General features: G+C 42.1%; 1 protein-coding gene across 1 annotated transcript; it reads left to right on the top strand.

The window, feature by feature from the left end:
- The first annotated feature begins 876 nt into the window (after positions 1-876).
- Positions 877-9,951, top strand: LOC129093374 (splicing factor 1-like). Its single transcript, XM_054601379.1, is given in 14 exon segments — positions 877-1,297; positions 1,833-1,964; positions 3,771-3,846; positions 6,337-6,489; positions 6,871-6,960; positions 7,056-7,239; positions 7,328-7,443; positions 7,574-7,681; positions 7,772-7,964; positions 8,052-8,274; positions 9,027-9,191; positions 9,539-9,655; positions 9,658-9,829; positions 9,831-9,951. Coding segments are annotated over 14 exon segments (2,028 nt in total). The 5' UTR covers positions 877-1,035; the 3' UTR covers positions 9,868-9,951.
- The last annotated feature ends 2,447 nt before the right edge of the window (positions 9,952-12,398 follow it).

Below are 12,398 nucleotides of genomic sequence, written 5' to 3'. Positions count from 1 at the left end.
CAAGATCTCGCCTGGTGACCAACTACAAGAAGCGTCTGACCTCTGTGCTTGCCAACAACGGTTTCTCCACCAAGTACTGACTCATGTTTTGTTAGGGGATCAAATACTTATTTCACTCGATCAAATGCAAATCAATTTATAACTTTTATATAATGTGATTTTCTGGATTTTTTTTTTGATATTCTGTCTCTCAATGTTAAAATAAAGCTACCATAACAATTATAGATCGTTCATTTCTTTTTCAGTGGGCAAACTTACAAAATCGGCAAGGGATCAAATAATTATTTCCCCCACTGTAGTTACATTGGCATGCACATGTCTTAATCATTTTGGTGTCATTAGCCACGTTAGATAAACTATTCATATTGGCCAATATATTAATTTTTAAAGTAAAGGTGTGAACGGCGAGCAGACTGGAGCCAAGAATCTCTTTCGGTGATGCTTTGCTATAGCACAACAGTTGGAGAGCATTTAATAGAGCTGATCAAGGATCAGAATTAAATAATTGATAAACTATTAAATGCTTTCCACAATTAATCTCTGTTTGAATTGTATTTGCGATGGTGTGATAGAAAGGGCCTTTCAATTAAAACAGTAAAGCCAGGTGATTTACTAAAGAGTATTTTCATAGGGTTGCATATTTTTTGATTCATGGTTCATATTCAGTGCCACAACATTTCAGGAGTGGGTAAATGTATGAAGCTGGTCAGGGACGGGTAGAAATATAAAGCGATTGATAGTAGTAAGAGCTAATCAGTTATCAGAATGGGGATAACCAAAACGCTTTGCCCAATAGAACACGGCCAACGGGGAGGGGCTTGGTCTGGCCAATAGGAATGCTTCTTACTACAGCGGCGCATCCCCCAACGTCCATGGAATCATCCTTTGTGGTTTTCCGTTAGGCGCCATTTTGATTAAAGTAATGTGAGGGTGGATTGAGGGCAACGCTGTGTGATCTTTTTCTCAATTCACTTCAATTCATACCAGAGTCGACTATCGTTTAACGGAATACTAAGCCATTTGAGTACACCGAAAATGGCCACGGGCGCAAACGCAACTCCTTTAGGGAAGTTGCACCCCAGCATCGGCGCTAAACGAGGATTTGACGCCGGGCCTGGTGCGGGGAACGGCTTGATGCCAGCACCCGGGCCGCCCGCATCCTTTCCCTCTCTGCAAGCTTTCCAACCCCCAATGCCAAGCCCATCTTTCCCGCAACCTCTTCAGTTCAATCCTGGGGCGGCTTTTCCGACCCAGGCTCCACAACAACCAGTCGTCGGGGGCGGACTGGCCAAACCAGGTGAGCTAACCGAGAACACACAATGCGGGACGCGTTTGAGCTAGCCGTGTGATGTGGCTAAGTAACACGGGCTAAAGGCCCCACACAGAGCCCCGGCCTGGCACCGGGGTGGAGAGCCCCGCGGACGCTGCTTTCCTCCGCGTGCAGAGCGTTAACGAGCTCCCTCACATTTGCATTAAACTGAATTATTATCCACAGCAGACTGACTGTGACACGGACCACGAGCCCCGTACGTAGACGTGAGGCTCACGAGGCCACGTAACGTTCTCTGTGGACGTTACGTGTTATTTCATTACTGACAGAAGACCGTACCAATGCACTAAAATAAAGAAAATGACACATTTGCCCCTTTTCTTTAAAGATTGGTACCACTATATTCAGTCCAGCGTCTTGTGACTACTAATGGGGTCGTTAACGTCGCCGCTAACGTTACCGGTCGATAAGCGGGTCATGTTGAATGGCTACATCCCCGCAACGCCACGCATTGAATCTCTCTCTAGCCAGCATGGATAATACCCTCCGTTTCTCCCGGTAGATTTCGGTCAGAAGAAATCAAGGAAGAAGAGTCGTTGGAGCAGCGAGACGCCTGATCAGAAGACGGTCATACCGGGCATGCCCACTGTTATTCCCCCTGGATTGACCCGTGATCAAGAGAGAGCCTATATAGGTAAATTTTTTAAAATATAAATAAAGAAACCAATCGTTAAATAATAAGGTTGCGATATTACTGTACCCATAAATGCAGGTCTGTTTCATAACATGTCATCAATTATATCTGTTTGAGGTTTTTCTTACATGGTGCACGCAAGTATTAATTGAACATTTTATGTCCTGTTTGCTGATTCCCAACAGTAAGAGCTCTCTAAAGGCACACACGAGACTTGTCACTAACTATAACTTTTTAGTCGTATTGTCAATGTATTGATAGTGACATTACTATGTCACACAAAATGGGGAAATGTCTAATTTTTGCTCCAACTGTTGAGAAAAAGCAATCAACTCCAAGGAGCAATGATTATAACTTGATGATGTAAGGTATTAATTAAGGTTATTTCTCTTTGATGGAAGTGTTTCTGTGGTCTTATGGTTTGCATACCATCGGGCACCCATTAGCAAGAGGAGTTTGAGATAGATGATTTAAAAAAAACACTGCTTGCTGATATTTGCCCTGCGCTGTGGGTCACTACTCACCGTCTTGCTTGATCCCTTACACATCATCAGTATTGTTCCTGTGCATGGAGGCGTTACTCATAATGTTTAGGACATGCCACAGTGTGCTTCTGTTTCTATTGGTCAACGTGTGAGCAATGCTGCTTCGATGGCAAATCAATCCGACATGTTTAAATCAATCAACCAGGTGATTTAGTAGTCATTGGAAATTGGGGAAACTCTTGATCACTGTTATTTTGCGCTATCTTTGGCCTGTTAAAAAAAAAAAAAAAAAAAGATTCATATGACACATCTAATTTTAATTAGAAATGCCTTCCAGCAGCAGTGTAGCACCAACATACTGCCTTCACAGGCCCTCAATGGGGTGTTCTGAAGCAGATGAGTCCTTTTTTGTCAATAACTGACATGGTTATTGATTCTGTTCACTCATTGGTAATGGTTGTACTTCTTTGGTATGTAAACATCCATTTGTGCCCACCTTCTCTTCCTTTGCTCATTCAGTAGATCCCCTAAAACAGTCCAAGGGAAGCGTTTTTTAATATGAATTTGCTGTGCACCAAAATTCACAGGGTCTGTATTAATCTCTATAAACCAAAGTAATTGTTTCAGTGACCGGTGAATCTCTGTGTTTTTGGGGGGGTATTTCATTACAGCTTTGATAATGTGCATGGGATGACTGATTGATTTTATTTTCTCATTGCCTTGTCAGTATAAGAATTTTCTGTGAATGCTGCCCCACGTGTTAAATCTGTGGAGCACACAGAGTGACTATGATCACCTTTTTTTTGGTTATTGAAACGGCAAAACAAATAGACCAATCAGTGATTTTTAGACCGGATGTGTCCTTAAAATGCCAAAGCCGTTAAACAAAAATATGATCTAGTATGTAAAACCCAGTCTTCGTAAAAGAAAAAAACACTGAGGTTTGAAATATTGATGGGTTTGGCAAGCATTTTTTGGAATCATGGTCTAGACATTTACTGATATGTTTCAATGGTTAATCATTGTCTGAGTAAAGGTTAGTTCAGTCTTTGCTAATGTAAATGACCTCGAGAACATATTCACATTGGGTAATGTGTTCCTCTGATGTCCCTCACATATGAGTAAGTGATTTCATGCTTTAGTCTTACCATGTGTAATTGATCTCCCTTGTATTTTTGCTGTAACAGACTCACCATTTGTCTTTACCTCAGTAATGTGTGAGACAGTACTCTAATGTGCAGAGGGTTGTCTCTCTGATGTTGTTGTGGTAACCACATTTCTCTCCATCCTTGTTTTTCTTTCCTAACCTGAATTCTTCCAGTCCAACTGCAGATTGAAGACCAGACTCGTAAACTGCGTACAGGAGACCTGGGAATCCCTGTTAACCCTGAGGACAGGTCGGAAAAAGATTAAACCCATGAACAGTAACATTTTCTCTACCTTCTTGACTTATGGAAGACAAATGTTGATTTTCAGTATATGTGGTTGCTAGCCTAAATCTCAGATTCCTTAGTAGTGTTAGCTGGCAGATGTAGAGTTTAGTTGGCTATCGCCTCAGTGAAGGGTGACATTGTCTAAAATGTCTATACAAATCTGTGAAATAAATATAGATATGGTCACCTGCATAGTTAAGACTTTTAAAGTATTTATCATCATTTCCAAATATCATACTGCACAGTTGAGTGCAACAAATATTTAGAAATATCTGTCGCTTTAAATTTAATCAGATATATTCATATTTTTCACAGGTGTATGAGACAGTGCTTGCAATTACATTGAAATAAAACATATTTTACCTTTTTCTTTCCAATTTGTTAAATTGAATTAAAAAAAGAGAGATTTTATTAAAATGATTGGCCAAAGTCCAAACTTATAAACAAATAGCTCTCAGTGAAAAATGTATACAATCAAGCCACCAATCAAATCTATTTGTCTTCCACAGAGGAGGAAGTTTGCTCAGAGCCAAACTACCATCCCTGAGTTTAGTGTTTGTGTAAAGTTTTTCAATTTTTTTATTATCAATTTAATCTCAATTTCATTACGATGTATTGGAAAAACTGTGTTTCAATTTTGGCTAAAAAGAATTAACAAATTATTGAAAAGAAAATAGTCTTGTAGGAGATAGTGTCAGATGTGGATGAGAGGTGTGAATGCGTGGGCGACCGTATGTTGACTTGAGATGCATTTCAGCTGAGACAGTTAAACTAATCTCTGCCAGAACAAAGATAACCGCCTTGAATATTTGCACCTTTTTTAGCAGATTATTTCTCATTTTCCTTGACAGTTAAGTGGAGTCGTTGCTTCAGATTTAGCCGTCTAGTATTTATTCATATCATTGTTTCATCCACTGCTTGTTTTATGTGTCTGATGTAGAGTGCTGTGTGACTATATGAACACATACATGATGCATAATGTATAAAGATTTTCCTCTGAAACAGGTTTGGGTCAAAACACTCAACTCTAAATATCATTTTTTTTTTAATTAGCATTGATTTATTTTATATCTTTTAGCTTTTAAAGTTGAAATTGTTCGGATGAATTGGCTCTTTTGGAAAAGTTAGTTGGTACCCAAAGGTTCTCACAAGTCCCATCCTTTGATATTGCCTTCCTGACTTTTTTTTTAATTAACTGGATATCCGCTAACTTTTTGCCAGTGATAATTGGGCTCATGGCCTGTAGCCTACACGATAACATACCAGCAATCAATATGTTTTGGTTTAGATTTAACAAATGATTTGTCGCTGGTCATCTCTGGTTTTCCACACGGAAGGGGCATGTTCCAGTTTTCCTTCTGGACTCTTGAGGTCTGGACGAAATCTGCTAGACTTATATGTGCTCTGGAGAATCAGTGGCCAGCTCATAACGTAGTTTCTATAAGGATCTATTCCCACAGGACGTGGTTCTCTTTCTAAAGTGTGTGAAGTTGACATTTAGTTAGCTAGAGTCCCTGTCGCCTGAGCACTGTACATAGAGTTACTCTTCATAATCAGACATTTCTACAGCAAACAAAAATTGATTGCAGAGCTGCAGCCCTCTCAATCACTCCCCAGTGTAAAATGACAGAATCAACTGGGGGTGTTTCAGGTTGTCACCGTTGGAAGCTTGAAGCATAAAAGGGGGGAAAAAGCCTTTTTTTTTTTTTTTTCACTCTTCACATCACACAGATACAAATGTGGCTCTCTGATGGGAGAGCATAGGAAAAGGTGGATATCTAATCTTAATTCCTTTTCTCTAACCCAAATTACCCCACATCAACCTAACCCTTTTTCAAGCACAGAGCCTCCTTAACGCAGCAACACAGGTTTTCAGCATCCAAGGGGAGGTACGGACCTCTTCCGCCACGCCAACACCAAGCAACTCTCAAAGCCAGCGTTTCTGCTTAGGATTGCGAATTTTGCTTTGGTTTCTTTTTTCTTACCTCCCAACTTTCCTTTCTTGTAGGCCAACACTCCTGTATGCAGGTTTAGTTATGGCCGTGTAATTGGTTTTTTTGTGGTTGATGCCCCTCCAGTGTATTGGGTTAATTACCACTATACAGCTTTGGTTGCCCCCTTTTTTTACCCTGAATTGTATTACAGAATGGACTCTAGCCTTTGAAATGTCAGTGCAGAGTTCCTACATCATTTTCTTTTTGTTTTGAGTTTGCTCTTGCACTGGCCATGATAGTCTATCTGAGAATTCTCTCAGTAGATTCCAAATTTCTAAAACTTTTTTGTTTTTTAATTAACATTATTTTTAAGGCATGTCAGTATAATTCCTAATGAAGATCTGAAATTTCTTTAAGTCTTAGTTAGCTGTAGGGAGCTTGTATGTGTGTTATTGGCAGAGTTCCACTTCTAGAAAGGTATCCATGATGTCTTTTTCTGTCTTTTGTCTGCCATTTTCAGGTCTCCCTCCCCGGAGCCCATCTACAACAGCGAGGGCAAGAGGCTGAACACCCGCGAGTATCGCACGCGGAAGAAGATCGAGGAGGAGCGCCACTCCCTCATCACGGAGATGGTTGGACTCAACCCTGACTTCAAGCCTCCTGCCGACTACAAGTATGATTTCTTTACTTGTTTTCCGCATCGTTTTGTCGGATGACACAGTCTGTGTTAATATAACTAATATGTTAAGTGTCATGACCAGAGGCTGTTATAGTGGACTGGGCAACCGATGATGGTCACAGTCTGAAATCCTTCAAGATGGTTGGAGATGTGATTTTTACCAAAATGCGATAGAAACCAATAACAATATCTGCATGTTTTTCCTCACCTACCAAACGGTACAAAACATTATGTGCTCTGCTGTAGTCTTTAAATTACATCAATTAGAAACCTGCAAAAAATAAATGGGGAAACACAAGAAAATCTTCAAAGGGTTGTTAGAAAAGCTGTTCACTGCTCTTACTAAATGCTTAATCTTTAATTTCTTTCCCGCAGACCTCCAGCCACCAGAGTCAACGACAAAGTTATGATCCCCCAAGACGAATACCCTGAAATCAACTTTGTTGGTCTGCTAATCGGGCCACGGTAAACAAGACTAAATATTACTATCATGTTGCATTTTCTCACAGCCAGTGCCGTCGAATGGAGCTTAGCTTCTCGCTTTTCTTTTCTGTTTCCAGTGGTAATACGCTGAAGAACATTGAGAAGGAGTGCTGCGCCAAGATCATGATCCGGGGTAAAGGTTCCGTGAAGGAAGGGAAGGTTGGCCGAAAGGATGGGCAGATGCTGCCGGGGGAAGACGAGCCTCTGCACGCGCTAGTCACCGCCAACACAATGGAGAATGTCAAGAAAGCTGTGGAGCAGGTTAGATCTCCTCATCAGACTCCTGTTGGACGTTGCACTTTTGCTCAGTTCTTAAATGGCCTCAACGCTGACAAATTTCTGTCCACAGATTCGCAACATTCTGAAGCAAGGCATCGAGACGCCCGAGGATCAGAACGACCTACGAAAGATGCAGTTGCGGGAGCTCGCCAGACTCAACGGCACACTGAGGGAAGATGACAACAGGTCAGTGGTGGAGCTTTATGCACCGTTAAGTGTTGGGAGGTCATTGGTGGTGAATGTATGCACACTGGAGATGTTCAATTTAAAGTACAGAGCACCACTGAAGACAGAATGTGCCCTCTTGTCTCTGTAGGATCCTTCGTCCTTGGCAGAACTCTGAGCCACGGAGCATCACCAACACCACCCTCTGTACCAAGTGTGGCGGAGCGGGCCACATCTCCTCCGACTGCAAGTACACCAGGTGACCTTCAGTTGATCCCATCACAAAATGTATGCACGTAGTGATATCAATCTGCCTGTAATAACGGTTGCTGTTTTTTGCTTTGTGCAGCTCATTCGCTGCCCACAGAGCGACAGGCGGCGAGCCTCCTCAGTCCGCCCAGGACAAGGCTCGTATGGACAAGGAGTACCTGTCCCTGATGGCCGAGCTAGGGGAGGCTCCGGTCCCTACATCTGGTGGAGGACACTCCGGCAACCAGGGAGGAGGGCAGCGGTCCTCAGGACTCAACAATAACCAGCAAGCGGTTAGTTGGCAACACTCATGATTCTGTATTCACCAACATACCAGTGTGAAGAAGAGTCTTAAACCAGTGACTGTTTGTGTGCATCAGAACCGGCCCCCTTGGATGAACTCCGGTCCGACTGAGAGCAGGAACTACCATAGCATGCACGGGGGACATGGTGGCCCTGGGGGACACCACAGCTATCCTCCCCCCATGCCCAGCATGGGAGGCCCTCCTATGCCCCCCAATCCCAACGGCCTGCCTCCCCCCTGGATGCAGCCTCCTCCTCCTCCCATGGGCCAGGGACCAGGACCTCACGGACACCACATGGGTAAGAGCTGACGGGAGTTTTTGCAGAATAAACATTAGAGGAGAAACAGATGGTCACTGTGCTCCTCAGCGACCTGGAGAGTTGATGAGAAGGCACAAAGAGAGAAAAATACTGTGTGAACGGCTTATTCGGCTTACTCTTAATGGTGCCAAATTTAAAAAAAAAAAAAAAAAAAAAAAAAAAAAAAAAAAAAAATAGGCTAAAACGTAGAACTCAAAAGAGAATACCACACGTTGCTGACCTACAACAGACCATTTGATGATTTGAAATAGAAATTTTCAGTGAGTTGATTTTTAAAGATATACTTTCAAATACAAGGACGTCATTCCTGGCAGTATTTAAATATCAGAAAGACCAGCCAGTTAACAGAGAAACCGCAGGTTATTTTGGCTGCAATTATTACTTTGGTGGGGATGAAAATGTCCCACATAAATGCTCCAAAAGGGATTCACATCACTGATCAGCGGGGTAATGTTAAAAGCATCCCGCCCCATTACAGGAATGAGTCCAGTGTGGATGGGGCTTTAGAGAGCTGACGCATATTGGAGAGGGACATTAAGTGGAAGAAATAATTTGGGTTTAACTTCACCATCATCCCTTCAAGCCCTGGAAATGTCTTGGAAGTGCAACAGAAAACGTCTCCTCATAAATCCAAGTTGCATTAACTTTCACGCTCATCAGTTTGCCGTTTATTATGAATAATAATCAGAATTGAAATCTGCAACAAAACCAACTTTTTGGTTTCCTTGTAGGTCTGCTGCCACCTCCAATGAGCATGATGCCACCTCCACCTCCTCCCCCCAGCAACCAGCCACCTCCTCCCCCGTCTGGACCCCTGCCACCATGGCAACAGCAGGCTCCACCTCCCCCTCCCACCAGCAGCATGGCAACCAGTACGCCGCTACCCTGGCAACAGAGTAAGACACACTCAAAACAATTTGGAACCATTACGTCATTCTCTGTTTAATATACTCAGTTCTGTGTCGAGGACATTGTGTGAGATGTTACAAACAATTTAGACACTACTCAACTCTGTTTTATTGAATTCAAGCTGCATTGTCTGAGTCCACTAACAAAATGCCATCAGTCATCAATGAATCCCATCTGTTCTGTGGAAGCGTGAATGAGTCATGATGGCAGACATGAGTGTATCTGTAATATTGGAGCCTCCAAATATCACAGTAGTGATTATTTAGTGTAGAATTGTGAGCTCACTGTGTGAATAATCTGATGACAGTAAAGAGTTAACCTCCCCCCTCTACAGATACCACCACCACGTCCAGCCCTGGCACCGGAACCCTGCCTCCATGGCAGCAGCCCCAGCAGCCTGCGGCCTCCGGGGCCCAGCCCCCGCCACCCATGGGCACCCCATCCATGGTGCCGCCTCCCCTGGCGTCCAGCCCCCGTTGCCCCCAGGGGCCCCTCCTCCTCCCCCTCCGCCGCCTCCAGGCTCTACTGGCATGATGTATGCACCGCCGCCACCCCCACCACCCATGGACCCTTCCAACTTTGTCACCATGATGGGGATGGGGGTACCGGGCATGCCCCCTTCGGCATGCCCCCTGCCCCCCACCCCCTCCACCCCAGAATTAACCCTTCCACAGAAGAATCGTCCTCCCCCAAGAGTTTCCACCCTGCAGCACATTTGTGGATGTGTGCTCACAGAAAAAGATATAACCAGTGCTTTATTTTTTATTGATTCTTGATATGGTGGAGACATCTGTGAAACAATGAAAGGTTGTGTTAGTTCAATTTGTAAAGTTGCGTAACCTTAGTAAATGAGTTATTTTTCCTGTTTTTAAAATGAGTGTTAACACAAAGCATCTTGTGTGCACACAGACACTGTTCTGCATTGCTCCCGTAGTTTATCACATTACTTGTAAACCAAATAAACTGCTCAAATAGCCAGCTGGAGGTTTAATTTCTGCTCAACAGACAACGCTTCAGATGTTCAACTCAGACGTTAACGCTTGACTATTATTGGATTTAATATATTGAAGTTCAACTTGCATGATACATTATGAGCAGCTCACTCACAAATTATTACTCCTGTCATGTTCCCCATGTTGGCTTTGAGTTGAATAAGATTAATATTTTTGTAATAACGAGATGTGAAGTGTGTCTTAGTTCTGTCAGAAAACCTTTTTGTAGTCTTGATTGTTTTCCAGAAATTCCCAGGGTTTTAATTGTTTTTCTTTTGTTGATTGCCTGCGTCTCAGTTGTGACATTGACTTTGAAAAAGGGGAATCCATTCTGCGGTCTGCCATCTCCTGACCCCCCCGCACTACTTGAATGCTGAGAATCTATCGTTTTGTTTTTCTGCATCTCTTTCTGCTCCGATAAGACGCTGTGTGCAGTGTTTTGTGTTGCTTCTGCAAGGACAAAATTATCAGTTCTGTCCTTCGTTATTATGGAGAAAAAATGTTTTACTCTGTTTCTTGAATCAGTCGGTTTTGTCATGGCGCTAGCCTGAATGAAAAGCTGTTGAAATCTTGCTTGGTTTTGCATTAAACTGATCCATTTCACCTTTTTGTCTTTGAGTACAGACTGGTTTCTCCTTTCATGGTTGTGGGACACTTTGTGTCTGGATGCTTGCCAAGAGTCTTTTTTGTTTTTATACAGCCAATCCATTGTTGGCTGCCTCATTCAAATGTGTTACATAACCTGGGTTGGTCACGGGTGTCCGCTGCCTCACAAACTCTACAGGCAGTCTGCACTTGGAGAGATGCAAATGTTTTTTAAAACCTGGAAACAGTCTGTACAGTTGTATGGGATTTCTGACATTCACAGCTGAATTATAAAGTGGCCTTGTAGAAGTGTGTAGGTATTGGGGGAAAAAACAGAATAACAGTGATGTTCCCGTCACTGAAGGTCAGTATTAGGAAATAACTATTTAGATTTAGTTTTGGCGACAAATGGCAATAAAGGGCCTTTAAAGGCAAAACACTTCAAAGTCTGCATGCAATGAGGCAACAAGTAAAATTTAATTTTCTGTTCTAATAGATGTAATTTCAGCAGCTTGGGAAGAAGTAATGGGACTTGGCATTTGAGATTCCACTCAAGGTCCACTTTCTTGCTCATTTTTCGGAGCTTTCAACTGCAACTTACGGTTTTCATGAAACACTGCTGCAGGCTCAGTTCTAATCACATAATACTGAACTTAGTTTGACTAAAATTAACAACTCAAGGTACACTTACAGTTCTGACACCTCAATTACATCTCATGGTCTTCTTCTGGGATGGCATTAGCTCAGCTCAGCTATCATTGGACTGCTATGTTGGAATCTTTTTCAACCTTTACATTCAACCCTATTTGACCAATGTTCTGAGAGTGTTTGAGATATGGTTGAAAGTCCTGGAAAAAGCTAGTAAGTGGACCTTGAATTACTATTTTTTGTGTAAATCAGACTTCTAGTTAAGTAATTGTCTTGATGAAGACTTTTTTATTGTTGCTCTGCAGAATGATTGTAAATACACTTTGAAATAAGATTTTTATTTTCCCCGCAAATTACTTTTCGAGGTCAAGAATAAAATTCCTCTTTCCAGATTATTTTTCTGCTTTCACTTGTTCTACTTGTCACATTTTATTAAAACAAAAAGTACATGTCCACCTAGCATTTTACTTCTTCTTTTTGCTTCTTTAGCTCCGTAAGTCAATAACTATCAAATAACACGTTTAGTAATGTATACTTCCTGTCCAAAATCTTTTGAATAGACAAAGCAAAAAAGCGAAGTATTTTCGATCTCAGGAGTTGTAGGAACAGTTACTGCAGGATTTTTATTTTTTTTAATTCTCAGGGATGCTGAGCTCCAGCAAATTAACCAGATTAAGACCGGAAAGGTAGCTATTTTGATTTAAAAATAAAAGCAACGTTTATCGATATTTTTTTTTAGCCCACTTGAAAAGTTACTAAATAGTTTGGAGAAAACAATGCAGCCCTCTGCTCCTGGTGGTTTTCTTTGCAGAATATAGCGACAATTTGGGCATAAACACACGTCACTCAGCCTAGCTGCTGTTTATGATGTGAAATATGTTACAGTGTGGCGTGTGACGCACTTGCAGATCCAGTGTGGGGCTCGAACCAAATTTGGGGTTTTATTTTGAAACTATGAACCGGAAGATG

Source organism: Anoplopoma fimbria, chromosome 7 (genome assembly GCF_027596085.1).
Source record: "Anoplopoma fimbria isolate UVic2021 breed Golden Eagle Sablefish chromosome 7, Afim_UVic_2022, whole genome shotgun sequence".
Classification (NCBI taxonomy): domain Eukaryota; kingdom Metazoa; phylum Chordata; class Actinopteri; order Perciformes; family Anoplopomatidae; genus Anoplopoma; species Anoplopoma fimbria.
Note: the sequence above shows the minus strand (reverse complement) of the source record. Positions and strands in the feature narration are given on the sequence as shown.